We start from the raw sequence: 13,940 nt of genomic DNA, 5'->3' as shown, positions 1-13,940 counted from the left end.
CCCCGCTGCGCCACCCCGGCTTATTGGTTCCGCCCGGCTAGTTGGTTCCGCCGCGCTGCAGGCAGCTTGGGGCGGGGGCTGGTGCTCCCGCTCCCGTCCCGTCCCGTCCCCGCCGGCCTACAGCTCCCGGAGTCAGCCCACAGTTCCCAGGGCCCCGATCCCGATTGCCGGCCCAGACACCACTCCGCCGCTCTCCCAGCCCGCTGGGACTGGTAGTCCGAAGGCAAGTCACTGCGGCCTGCGGGGCACGCCGGGACTCGTAGTGCGTGAACGAGGAGCGGCCGCGCTCCTCATGTAGCGGGAGAACTACATGTCCCGGCGTGCTCCGCGCGCGGCTGCCCCACCCCGCCCTGCCCTGCTGTGAGCGCTGCTGGCGCGGGAGGGGCGGCGAGGTGAGAGAGGGGCTGGGGGCGGTGGGGCCGGGACCTGGACCTGGACCTGGGGCAGGGGTGGCGATAACCCCGAGGCAGCTCCTCTATCCTTCCCTCCCTCCCTGTGCTGAGGCAGCCACGCGGTGCCGTTCCAGATGAGCAGAGTGCGGGCGGACGAGGAGGAGTACTGGCACAGCTCCAAGTTCCGGGCCTTCACCTTTGACGATGAGGATGACGAGCTCTCGCAGGTAGGGAGGGTCCGGCTCTGGAGCTGCTGGTCCGACACCCTCGCAGGGTGGGCCCCCGTAGCCGTCCCAGCCCGGGTCTCGGCCCTGCACATCCCGGAGGGTCGATGTTCTGTAGGTGATTGTCACCTCCTGCCCACTGCGGAGGGTACCAAGGGCTCCTGTCTCTCTCCATGGTAGCCAGTCCCAAATCTCATGAGGACGTGGTTCCTCGCCCAGGCACCAAACCGCATCTCCCGCTGGCTGAGCTGTTAGTGTCTGTATAGGTGTCCTTGGGGCTCCCAGTGGTGAGGAAGGACTCCTATGTCTGCTGCATAGCTACAGGATTAAAATACCATCCCAAGAAACAATGGAAGCTGAAGAAACTGTATTCTAAATTCTTTGGGAGATGTTTGATGATAGTAGGAAATGAAGTGTATTCTGCAATTCTGATGGTCCTTACACAAGGTCACTCTTTTGTGTGTAGCTAAAGGAGTCCAAACGGGCAGTGAACAGCCTTCGGGATATTGTCGATGATGATGATGATGACCTCGAGAGGGTCAGCTGGAGTGGAGAACCTGTGGGAAGTAAGTGCAGAAGTAGTGCAAAATATCTTTGAGACAGAGGGAGTTTGAAATTGCTGCTTAAGTCAAGTCACTTAAGTCAGGAGTATTATTTGCTATCCAATTCTGAATATCTAATCTGATTCAAGACTCCCAGGTCACATTGTGAGCTCCTTGATTTACCTGAGCAGATCCACTGAAAAGAGGGTGAGGCCGAATTGTGTTAAAAAAGAGGAGTGCAGACAAGTGGAGGGAATTCACTGTGTTTTTTCTAATATGTAGCCAAGCTCAGAGCAGGTATTTTGGTGGTTATGGACTGATACTCATTTTGCTCAGGTGGCCTGTGAGATTCTAGGTGATCATTTCCTTCACATCACTGTCTGAAATGGCACTATTTAAAGTTTCTGTATTTTGACCCCACAGCATTTTAAGCAGATATCCAAGGTTTAATATATGCTTATAGAATGACTCTGACACTTGAAATTTGAAAGGGAACTGTAAACATTAAGCAGATGTGTTTCTAGTGATGATGGGAGTGAGTTAATAGCCCACACACAATCCTGTGTGCTGTGCTTTTGAGTTCATGTCCCACAGAATTGTAACACTTGCTAGCCAGTGCCAAACCATGAAAATTTTTATATGGGTCACCCAAAGGATCTTCAGAGACTGATCTTCTTGTCCTTTGCTGTAGCTCTTCCCTCTGCTTTCTTTTCCCACCCAGGGTCTCTTTACCTATTGTGGTTTTTTGTCTGTCATCCTGATCCTAAAATACATGTGTTGTGCAGCTGTGTGAAAACAAGGGGAAACTGTATGGAACAGGCAGGAGGGAGACACAAGCATTGTTGCCAGCAGCATATGCACACTGAGAGCTGTTTTGTCTGTGTGGGAAGGAAAACTATCTTAGTCTTCAGTGTTGAGGAATGCATGCTCTTAGGCTTCTGCACTTTGAGCTAGGCCGGGGACTCTCTGTCTTGCTTTGTACTTTCAGAACAAGGACCATGCTTTGCCTCATGCAATAATACATAAAAGGTGGGGGTGTCTGTGTATTCCTTTCACACAAGCCATAGCCAGCTGTACAATGTTGCTGAAACCAGCCATTTCTGGAGGACAATGTGCCACTGCTTAACAAGCAGCATAATATGAAAATGCAATTCTGCATGGAGAGGTGGATGCACTGTGTCTACTTAGTGCTGAGGGTCAGACTTACCTTGATGTGCTAGTGCAGAACTGACCAGCACACATCTCGTAATGTTTCTGCCACGCCAGAAGATCGTTCTTTACAGCCTCTTTCTGGGATAAAAATGACCTCTCTGTACACAGGTATCTCCTGGTCAATCAAAGAGACAGCCTCTGGCAGCAGTAGCTCCCTGGATGGCAGAGACTCCAGTCTACAGAAAGGCTCTTCCTCTTATGCTGCTGCTCTTCCCAAACAAGCTTCTTCCTACTCCCTAAGCAGCCTGTTCAAAGGTGAGGTTCAGTATATTCCATATTGACAAATGTGTTTTCCCTTAAGACTGTCAAGGGGCAATGGGTTATCTTATGTAAATTGTTTCATCTGAAGTGTATTGCAAAACAGGGAAGCTCCCATCTCTCCTCAGGGTGGAAGTGTATTGCTCTCTGGTCAGAAACTGAAGACTGTCTGGTGCAGTAGATCATGTGCTTTTGTGGAGTGGGAAGGGGCTTTGGACATTACGGCTTCTTAAAATCCAGGTTCCAAAGAACAGCAGGGTAGAGCACAGCACTGTGTGGCAATCCATTTGGTTGGTGGAAAAGACAGGTTGCAAAGGGACTGGCTTGACCCATGTAGCCCTCATTTGATTTTGAGTTGTGAATAGAAGACAGATTGATTATGCTTTATTTGGAGCTCAGCTGGCTGCTGTTGGTGTTGGTTCAGCAAACACACGATAGCAGTAGTGGCAGCGTAGCTGGTTATGGGAGGAGCTGTGCAGCAGGCTGTGGGCAAACATACACAGCTTGCAAGAGTTCAGCTCTGTTCTCACACAGCCAGACAACAAAGCAGCTTTTACTTTGTCTCTCTTTCTCTGGGGTGTTTTTTACTCTCAACTATGACCATAAGGTGATGAAGAAAGGCATCCAAATTGCAGCCCTGGTGGGTGGAGCTGTCTGTGTTGCCATGGCCTATGCAGTGCTATGTGCTTGAGCCTCTGCTCTGTAGGTAGATGAGTGAATTCAGGTCTAACCTCTCCTGGCCTCAGCACCAAGAGAGCAGATAGGGATGGAGTGTGGTATGGTTTGCAATGCCACAGACAACTTCAACGCCTTAGAATGTAAGAGGTGAGCCCCCGCTGTGCTGGTGTAGTACGAATCACTGTACAGGGTGACTTGTTCTATGGCATAGCAGCAGTAAACTGGCTGCAGTCTAGGCTTATGTTCCCTGTGCAGGAGATGCTGCTGGTGAAGTGACAGTGTCTCATCAGTGTTTTTATTTCAGGACGAAACAAACTCTCAAGTTTCCAGTCCCTTTCAGATGGTAAGTTTTGGGTCCCTGCCTCATCCGGGGAGGGGTGCAGATTTACACGAAACTAAGCATTTCCAAAAAAAAAGGGAAGTGTCATCTGCCTTATGATGCAAGAAGGGAAACTGAATCATGTGCTGTCTAAAAATTGAATTGTGGGTTGTTCTTTCCTCAAAGAAATTAAAGAATTGGCATGATGATTTGGGGTAATTACTTATGTACAACTGACAACTGTTTGTTTTAGAGTAATGCTGTATTGCCATTTGATGCTGAAGTTTGGGTCTTCTGCCATGAAAACCAAGAAAGGGATGGGTTTGGAAGTGGATGTGAATCAGGATTTTTATGTACTACTCATCTGTGCCTCTCCCTCTCAGCCCTCACTGACACGGGAGTTAAAAACTATGCCCCAGAGCTGCGCAGACCGAAAGCTGAGTACAAGGTGAGCAGCCAGTGCTTGTTTTAGACCAAGATTAGTGAACTTCCTACTCTACTGGTTTCATGGGAGGTGATTAGTTGCTGTTTCAGACAGAAGAGGGCAATGCAGGGAATAGGACAGGGAGCTGCAAAATGCAGCCTTGCAGTAATTTAAGCATTCTCTTTTTTTGCACAGAAGTATGGAGCTTTGCAGGGTGTCTTGGTTTGGGTTACTCCTTTTAATGAATAGCCTAGCAGTCTTTGTGGAAAGGATTTCAAAATAGTGCTTTGTAAGCTGCTTTCATGTCAGGTCAGATAAACTGGCATCACATGTGGTTTTTACATTTTTTTAAATATGAAAGTTTTGAAATTTCTTGTTCATGAATCACTGGGACAATACAGAGGGAGTTGAGCAGAGGCAGTGTTTCAGTTGGCAGGAATGTTTGTCTACCAGATATGCAGTGATAAGTGTTAGAGAATCTAGAGGATTTTGGGACTAGGTGGATTCCTCTTACTAGGTGTGAGATTGTGGTCCCATGTCCCTAGGTCCAGGCAGTAATAGGACTGAGCTTATATTTCCTGCAGAGACAGACATGCACAATACTAACACAGCTGTCTGCACAGATTAACACAGACAGACCAATGCCTTTATGAATAGACACATACAGAGAACACTCAAGCTTCATCCTGAGCTTCCTTACTGTCTGACCAGCTCCACTAGTGGAACATACACACGCTGTATGGGTCCCTCCAGTAGCTGGTCTTAGACATCTGGTTTGTTTTGTAGCTGAATCCCAGACCCCAGTCTCCTCCAGTAGCTGGCACTTGCATCCTTGAGCTGCCAGGGTTCATGGTCCACCTGTCCTTGGCCATCTGATCGTCCCCAGGCTGGTGTATTTTGTCAGTTAGCCATTAATGACAAAACCTAACAGACAGCATTTCCTCAAAGCACAGCAGGAGAAACAAGAGTGCCCTGTTGTGTTCTGTTCGGGGCCTGCAGAAGCAGTGAAACAGGAAGGAGAAGGATTATACAGCCTCTTAAATGCAAATGGGGGTGGGACAAAAAAGGGAAAGCTAGTGGCAGCTTTTGATGAGTGTCCTGACAGTGACAGACTGAGAAGATGCCTCTGGCCAGAGGTGCTGGAGGGAGCTCTGGTGCTCAGGATATTTGACACTCAGCTGTACATTGCTTTGAGAGACTCATGCACAGAGGTCTCCCAGTAGGACTGGGTCAGACTTTTCATCCTTAGATTTGGGCTTTCAATAAATCTTCAATGGATTTCAAATTCACTGTCCTCAGAGCTGGTTCTTGTTGCTTCCTTTCTCTGGGCCTTTTGAGACAGAAAGCTCAAAAGCTCACTGGATTGAGTGCCTCACAGAGACCTAGATGAGATGACTTTATGGTGTCTGAGTTAGGAGTGGCCTGGGCCATCATCACTTTTTATCCAGTGCTTCAGATCATAGTGTCTACCTGCTGCAAGGGCAAAATTCTGGTCGTTGCAGCAGTGGTAGCATGTGACCTTAAGGTGGTCCTCCTCCAGGCTTCAATGCCCTTGTCACACTGTCCTTGTCTTGTGCAACTCCCCAGGTTCTTGCCTGAGGCTATTGTCCCTGTGCTCTCCACACTGCTGTGGAAAGCTCACCAGCAGAAGTCTGTCTGAATTGTAACAAGAAACTGATTCCTTGCCCTTCAGTTTTGGGTTAGTCTGTTTTGCATGTATTTTGTTTGTCCTGAAAGCAACATAGTTTGCAAGGAGAGCAACCTGATGCATTGCACTACTTATAAAGGATATGATGACAGACCTTACTGAGGCACTAGAAATGCTGTGTTAACATATGGGCCTTTAGCTTCCCTCCACACCAGCACATGCAGAGTCTGAGGGCTCAACATTTGCCCCTGAAAAATGTACATATACCTCCTACTAACACCTTTCCTGGAGCAGCTGAATGATCAGTGTGAGTAGCTACATGTAGGCCAGCACTGATGCAGCAGAAGTGGAAAGCAGCTTGGAGATTGCTGAAATGATCTGAGGCTTAAGAGTGCTTTATTTCTCTTGTGGCAGGATTACAGTGGTGACTGGAGCCCCAAAGATACAGTCAGGAGAATGCAGAGGGGCAAGGTAAGGACTTTGCACTCTCACCTGCTTGTAAGAGATGAAGGATGGGTGGTCCCAAAATGCTTTACACTTTGCTGTGCTCCTGGCTATCCTGGCTTGCAGCACCTAGCAGGGATGGTGGTCTGCCTGTCTGTTACTTTGCCAGGTGGCAGTGCTAGGATCACTAGCTCAGGAGCAGCGGGAGAACTTCAGGGTTTTGTTGCTTTGTTAACTTGAGTTGTCCCCTCAGCAAGGCTCTGACAGTAGGTGTCTGTACTGCTGTGTCCCTTTCTACCCCTTCTGCTCTCTGGGGCTGGGTTCATTTTAAAAATCTGAGGGGGTGGAATTTTATCTCCATTCTCACTTGGTGGCAAATGGAGGGAGGGAGACAGAAATGGTTTCACTGGAGCTGTAATCTTAATCTCAGCTGCCTCAGTGTGCAGTGAACACATAGGGAGATTGTGGTTTCACTCTGCATATATCTCCTCAAAGGCTGAGGTGAGCTAAAGGTTGAGAGAGGCCACAGATGTGGGGTAAGAAGAAGGGAGAAAGAGTTATGACTCTACTTCTCTGGTCTTCTTTGTGGAAAGGGGCTTGTAGAGTTCCCTCCTCTTGTCAGGGTTAGTGGTTTGTGGTGTACAGGAAAGTTTTGTCTTGTTACAAGGGTGTTTGTGCTGAATGTACAGTCTGCTGTCCTAGACTGTGCAGTAATGAGGGTTGACTGCAACCCCTGTGGGCAGATTTCCAGGGATTACGTGTGGCATGTGGTTTCAGCTAAATGAGAATTTCTCCACTCATTGGGAGGGCAGTTATTCATGTTGCTGAAGGGCTTATGGGAGAGGAATGAATAATAGCTTGGATTCAGCCTGAGGATTGTCTCATGTCCCACATGCCTACTTCTTCCTGTTCTGTCTCTAGGTCTGCTCTCTAGAGAGATTTCGCTCCCTGCAGGACAAGCTGGTGCTCTTGGATGAAGCTGTGGCAGGGCATGATGGGAATGTCATTACAGCTGTGAGTCCTGCTGGGGCCATACAGGGCTGGGACTTCTGGGTGGCCCCACAGAGAGTGCTTGTGAGAATGCAGTCAGCTGGCCACCTGGTCTTGCAAGACTGGGGGGTATTCTTTAGTTCAAACAGTTATTAGAAGTGTCAAAGCTAAAGACTGGGAAATTCTCTATTCCTGCTGTCTTTCCTGCCACTCTGCAGAATTGATGTTAATAACAAGGACTCTGATCCATCAGCCTTACAGATTTTTGCACCTACTTCTTGAAGGTCAAGGTTTAATCTGCTCATTTCAGCACAGAAAATCTGGGACCTGGCATTTGGGATCTGGGGCCTCACCAGTTTTTCTGGCTTTTAAAATATCAGAGAGAAAATGGATTGTGTTAGAGCTTACTTCATCTGGGTCTTTTAATTCCTTTGTATTTTGCATGGAAAGGTTTTCCTTTGTAAATTTTGGTCTCACTTACCTAAACTCCAGAGTAGGAGCTTAGGCAAGAATCTAGGCAGCTGTGGCCCAGGCTCACTGCTTGTCCTGGTTGTTGTGGGTACCAGAATTAAGTTCAGTGCTATAAGAGCTGAGTTTTCAGAGGCCCTTTGCAAAAACTTCTCTAGGCCTTGACCAGTGTGCTGTTTGTTTGTCTGTCATAATTCTGACCTGCCTGCCTGTGCTCACAGGTCCTGATATTCCTGAAACGGACACTGAGGAGAGGTGAGCATGACTGGGGCTGGGATTTCTGTAGTGTGTTTCAGTGAAGGATGGAGGGGGTGATTTCATCACTGGGTGCAAGTTACAAAGAGAGCATCTGGGGTATTGCTTTTTTACTAAGCATGAAATATTTTTGTAGCAAGTGTAATGTAGGAGGCGGGGGGGATGGTGATGCCTATGAAGGCTCCAGAGAGGAGCTTTAAGCAGTGGTAGGTGGTGGTGATGGGATGAATGAAAACTAATCTCTAGAGGTAGCACTTGGCTGTGAATTCAGCTGTCAGCCCAGTGATTGGGCTCTTCTGTGCTCCAGCCTCCAACACTGTGATTTGAGATGGGATAAAGTTGATGAATCCTGCCAATGGCTCCATGCACTGTGCTAAGTCCCTTCTGCTTGGTAGTGCTATCTTCCTTTGCCCATCTGTACATAAACTCTCTCCCCTGCAGAGATCTTGTTTCGGGAGCTGGAGGTGCGGCAGGTGGCCTTGTGCCATCTGATCCATTTCCTCAGAGAGACGGGGGAGCAGAAGTTCCTTCTGGATCTGCTCAGGTGAGGCTGTTGATCCATCCTGTGGCAGGCTGAACACACTGCTAGGAACCTGCCTCCAGGTTAATGCTTGCTAATTCCCTTTTGCAGGTTCTTAGACAGGACTGAGGAAGTTGCTGTGAGTATTCTCAGGAGCATAAGCTCCCTTACTGCAGGGGGGGAGGCTGGCTGCAGAGTGTGTGGGAATCAGGCAAAAGCTTTTTGTCCCCATTTCACCCTCTGGAAATACTGTATCTCCCAAATCCATGAGAACACACTGCTTCTTTCTCCTCTCCCTCCAGCTGTCTCAGTACCGGGAGCATTTGAACATCCAGGATGTAGAAAAAAGGAGGGAATTTCTGAAAGGTTGCATTGGGTAAGAAAAAATGCAAAAGCGGGGGAGGGATGTGGATTCTTCACAGAAAGTGCTAGTGAAGAAAATTAAACCTCTGTGCCAGTGCCATGGCTTATGTGGGTTGAGAGCTGATGTTGGTTTTCCCTTAGTGGGGAGTGGGAGTAGAGTTGCGGGTACAGTGTAGACGCGAGAGGAATCATTTGTGGTCATCACTAGTCCAGCAGCTTTTGCAGATAATTCAGGAGGAAAGATGCTTCAAGGGACTCTCTGATCATTGACCCTTCAGATCGTGATGGATGAAAGTCTGGGTGCCTGAGCACTTGAGGAAGTTGGTAGCATCCACTTTAGGTTATTCTGTGAAAGTTACCGCATAATGTTTCTTTCTCTGGAGCCTGTCTAGGAGAGGGCAGTGGGTCAGGAACTTGAGTAGCCATTCAAGATGGGAAGAATGGGAGCTTGTTTGGTAGAAAAAAATTCTTCTAAGAGTAGTTAGAAGTAAATGAAGGATTCTGTACTTCAGAGCTTGTCACAGTGTCTCTTTCCTTCATGTCTGGCCAGGCTGCCATTTTCAGCTGAGGATACCTCCCACATCCAAGACCATTATACCCTGTTGGAGCGACAGATCATCATTGAGGTATGAAATCTTCTCTGCTGGTCAGGAGGTGGCTGGGACTACCTGTGAGCTCTCTTGCTGTCCCTAACCTATACCACTTTGGATCTAACCAGTCTGCCCTGGCTAGTGTATTTGTAATTGCTGTTCAGGCTGCTGTGCCAGGCACATGTGAAATACCAGATCTGAGACTTGATAGCATGTTGGGGCTGTGCTTGCACATTGCTGTCACAACACTTCCTCTAGGTCTCTATCCCACAGCTATACAGGCAGTTATCTTGGCTCATGTTCCCTGTCTGTCTTCCTGATTCTGCAGGCTAATGATCGGCACTTGGAGATGGCTGGGCAGTCAGAGCTGTTTCGGAAATATCCTCGCAAGGCTTCAATTCTCAACATGCCACTAGTGACCACCCTCTTCTATTCCTGTTTCTACCACTACACAGAGGCTGAGGTGAGGATGTGGCAGAAGATAAGGTTGCATCTCATCCTTGTAGCCCTCGAGATGTGAGGTGGTCAAGTTGCAGCATATTAAGGAGAAAAAGGGAAAGAGAGGTCATATTTCATCCCTCAGAGAGACCTTGTCCCCTGGCACCAGTTTAGGGTTTTGTGCTCCAAGACATTCAACCTGGCACAGTTTGTCAGGGAGTTGCCTCCTAGAAACCACTGTAAATCCCATGAGGCTGAGCTGCGTGGTACTGGTGATGCACCAGTTGAGGATGTAGGGGAAACCAGACCAGACAGCTAATGGGGTGAGATAGTTGCTCTCTTCTGCCAGCTGCTTCCTCCTGTGGCACTGACATGAGCAAAAAGCAGTAAAATCTTGAGAAGATTGACTCTATGCAAGGCTGATGCCTTATAACAGGTGTCTGAACCCCTGCTGTGGCCTGGGGTTTGCACTTCTGAGTTTGCACTGACTTGTCTGCTTTCTCTAGGGAATGTTCAGCAGCCCCACCAACCTGAAGAAGACATTTAAGGTGCGTGAGTCTCCTCTGTTGTGGCAGCACTAGCTGAAAACATGCACAGACAAACTGTATGTAATGAAGGAGCTCAGTAGGAGGAATCTGAGGGCCTCAGCCCTGAGCTAGGGAGGGGGCCATGGCATGCTTTTTGAGCAGGGCCCTTCTGGAGTCTCAGAAAGGCAATTGGGAGCCATAGGTACCCTGTTTGCAGCAGTACTTGCAAATCCCCACTTCCTAGTCTCTGCAGTGCTGTGTATGGCATCAGGCAGCACCTTCCCTCTTTGCCTGGGTGTTAGTGTAGGTCCTGACAGAGCTGGGGCAGATGCCATTCATGTCCAGCCCACAAAGACCTTCTGAGCTGTGCCACTGTTCTGACTGCAGCTTTCTGCCTTGCAGATTCCTGATAAGCAGTATGTGCTGACTGCCCTGGCAGCCCGTGCCAAGCTGCGGGCCTGGGGTGATGTGGATGCCCTCCTCACCACCAAGGTGAGCTGCAGAAAGCCTTGCTGGGGACACAGTTCCAAGTTCTGGCATCTGCTACTGATAGCTGGCTTGTTCTGGAGTTACTGGACAGACTGGTTTTATTTCAGCAGGGCCCAGCATCTCTTCTGCAGAATGTTGCAATACTTTCCTCCTCTCCCTGCTTGAGACCTCTGCTGGGCCTGGCTTGGCTGCAGCAATAAGGTCAGAGAAGGGGGCTGCCCCTGAGCTCTGCTACCAAAGGGATTATTGCAGCCAGCCTGTGCCCTGCCACTGCCTGAAGGGCTCTGCAGTGGGGTGCATGTGATGGCTGTGGAGTATGTTGCTGGCACTGGGAGAAAAAAACACATTTTCTTGTGGCTGGAAGGATTATCCTTTTGGGTTAACATAGGTTTGGTTCTCATTTCAGAACTGGCTGGGTTACACCAAGAAGAAGGCACCTATTGGCTTCCACCGGGTAGTGGAGATCTTGCAGAGGAACAATGCTCCAGTGCAGGTGAGCCAGGAACCCCTGCTAATGACCTGCTCTTTGTTGGGATTTGTTGTATGAATGACTCCTCAGGTGAGCTGCTTCCTAGCTGGAAGTGGGAGAAGCTTGCTGATCTTTTGGCTTTGCCAGGTGGGTACAGCACACAGCTGAGTGACCCATGTCTCAACAGAAGGTGTGGGTGGTATTGAGGGCTGGGTCCTAGCTCTGACTGCAAGAGGGGCAGCTGGCCAAAGTTGGCTGGGTACTCTCTTCCCATGTGCATTGCCACCTTTCTTTGCTACATTTTCTCTTTCTTAATCTGGCTGGCAATGGTTAACCTGATCCGTAGCAATGAGGTAGCCTAACATTCTGTTGATAGGAGGAAAAGTGCCAGCAAAACCTCAGGTCTGGACATGAGGAGAACAGACTTCAGGCTACTCAGGGAAATGGTAAGGTCCCCTGGGAGAATGTTTTTGCAGACAGTGGGGTCTGTCAGTCAGTTTTTAAATATGACCTTCTAAGGGTACAGTAGCAGGCAATTCCCAAATGTTGGAAGTCAGGCAGGCAAGGCAGAAGGCCAGCTTGACTGAACAGGAATATTCTCTTGGAAATAAGACAAAAAAGGAAGGTGTAAAAGCAAGGTCAAATGACATGAGAATACAGAGATGCTGCTTGCCACTGTAGGGAGAAAATTTTTTGCAGCCAAAGCTCTTGAGGTCACTTGTTCCCTAAAGAAGGGGCCAACTCTGTGTGACCAGCAAATTTGAAAGGTTTTGGGACTGAGGTGAGGGAATGAGGCAGGACATACATGCAGCAGGGAGCTGAGACTCTTCTGTCTCTCACAGGTGCTGCAGGAATATGTGCGCCTGGTGGAAGATGTGGAGACCCGGCTGAACCTCGCTACCAAATACAAGTGCCATGATGTTGTCATAGAGGTAGGTTGCTGCTGTGTGAAGAGTTGGGACACGGGCCTGCTTTTTCTCTCTAACTTTTCTGTTCTCTGCAATGTGCCACTTGTGTCACGTGCCTGGTGGTGTTTGTTTATCCCTGTGCCCTGGGAAAAATGATAAGGTTCCCAGTAGAAGTCCATGAGCCAGGAGGGTGGCTCCTAGCATTTGTGCTGTGAAATTCTTCTGTGTTGGGAACTGCATGGGGGATTGTAGAGCTGCCCTGCCCATCTGCAGGACACCATGTAACCACTGAAGTGTCCCTTTCTCTCAGCTGGGTGCTGGTTTTGCCCTTTATCTAGACCTACCGGGATCTAAAGGATCGTATCCAGCTGACAGCATATAAAGGCAAGGTGGAGCGGGGCTCTGCAGAAGAAGAGAAGATAAACAGCATTCTCAGCAACACAGTAAGAAATGCTTACTCTTTCTTCCAGACACTCTCACCAGAAACAGGTAGAGATTAGGTGTAGGGGCATGGCTGTCCTATGTACTTTCTATCACTGCTGGGAAGCTAATCTTTTGTTTGCATTCAGGGTAGGAATGAATGGTTATACTGATAGAAATGGCAGGCTCTTGGCATAGCTGTCCTTGTCAGGAATTGGGAGTCACTAAGTTGGCCCCTAGGGCTCGGTGTTCAGCATTGCTGTTAGTCGTGTCTTGTTCCCTCTTTTAGCAAATCCGGTGGAAGAATTGAACACCTGTGGAACAGCCTGTTTGGCCATCACCTTGTCACTGAAAGAGGGAACTGCAGAACCCAGTCCAGAGCCAACAGAGCAGCTCTGTTACTACTCATTGCATGATCAGCATTCGTCGGTGACAGTGGATGCCCGTGCCCAGTGGGACCGTGGTGTTCAGGCTGGTTGAAGACAGCTACTACTAAACTGTGGCTGGCAAAAGCATGGTACTGATCCAGCAGGGTTGATTCTTTTTGGAATCTGATTGTATTTGACCTGGCTGTAAGCCAGGCATCACTTGTGTGTATGGAGGGAAGTTGCTGGGCACAGCAAGATGAATGTTTGCTCTGGGTGGTGCCTGGGCTTGTTCTTGCAAGAGGAGCATGTCAGTCACATTTGTGAGTCTCTCCAACAGAGAGTGCCGACCAGTCCCTGTAACAGTCAAGCTGGCTTGGGCATCACTAATCATGGCTGTGTCTGGAGTAAAACCTACCTGGACCATGTTCTCCCTGTGTGAAAGTGCTGGGAGGCAAAGGACCACTTGCATTTTTTTTTTATTTTTTTAATTCTGGCTCACTCTAGGAAAAGAGGTGTGTGAACTCATGCAGAGAGCCAGGACAGCAACCTCTGCCAGTATCCTTCTGCTTGCACTCTGCAGCATTTGGAAGATCCCTTTATGAGGGAAATACCTAGTGTAGAGGTGGTCAGAGTCCATATGGGTTGGATGGAGAGCAAGCAGGAAGCTCTCTCAGTTGACACAAACCTGCTGGCCCTAGCAGCTCTTTTCTCAGAAAGTGTTATGCCAGGAAGGACTGAAATGCACTTTCTCAGAAACACAACTCCTCAGGCAGCTGCTGGCTTCATCCTTTCAGACCTCACTTCAATTCTGTAAATAAAGTTGTCTCTTTCTCCTTGGCCTGTTTCTTTCCTTTCCCCACTAAGCACATTGTCACTCTTGTGTGTTAATCCTAAGCAATTTATCACCTCCCACAAAAGGAGTTGCAGGATGTTTTTTAATATTCTGAAAAGCACAGTGCATGTCACCATGGAGTGACATTGCTTGCAGCAGTAC

General features: G+C 48.6%; 1 protein-coding gene across 2 annotated transcripts; it reads left to right on the top strand.

Annotated features, from left to right (window-relative positions):
• The first annotated feature begins 99 nt into the window (after positions 1 to 99).
• Positions 100 to 13,783, top strand: VIPAS39 (VPS33B interacting protein, apical-basolateral polarity regulator, spe-39 homolog). 2 transcript variants are annotated; one of them, XM_077180531.1, is made up of 20 exons: positions 100 to 223; positions 527 to 619; positions 1,083 to 1,182; positions 2,479 to 2,625; positions 3,611 to 3,649; positions 4,009 to 4,073; positions 6,112 to 6,168; positions 7,063 to 7,155; positions 7,821 to 7,854; positions 8,296 to 8,398; positions 8,486 to 8,513; positions 8,677 to 8,750; positions 9,288 to 9,363; positions 9,656 to 9,790; positions 10,272 to 10,313; positions 10,695 to 10,784; positions 11,188 to 11,274; positions 12,093 to 12,182; positions 12,497 to 12,601; positions 12,868 to 13,783. In XM_077180531.1, the coding sequence occupies exons 2-20, from the start codon at positions 527 to 529 to the stop codon at positions 12,886 to 12,888; spliced, it is 1,479 nt and encodes a 492-aa protein (XP_077036646.1). In that variant the 5' UTR covers positions 100 to 223; the 3' UTR covers positions 12,889 to 13,783. The 2 variants fall into 2 exon arrangements, with proteins under 2 accessions (XP_077036646.1, XP_054491817.2); XM_054635842.2 differs by lacking the exon at positions 100 to 223 and adding an exon at positions 252 to 392.
• The last annotated feature ends 157 nt before the right edge of the window (positions 13,784 to 13,940 follow it).

Source organism: Agelaius phoeniceus, chromosome 6, assembly GCF_051311805.1.
Source record: "Agelaius phoeniceus isolate bAgePho1 chromosome 6, bAgePho1.hap1, whole genome shotgun sequence".
Lineage (NCBI taxonomy): Eukaryota > Metazoa > Chordata > Aves > Passeriformes > Icteridae > Agelaius > Agelaius phoeniceus.
This window is presented reverse-complemented; position numbering and strand designations above follow the sequence as displayed.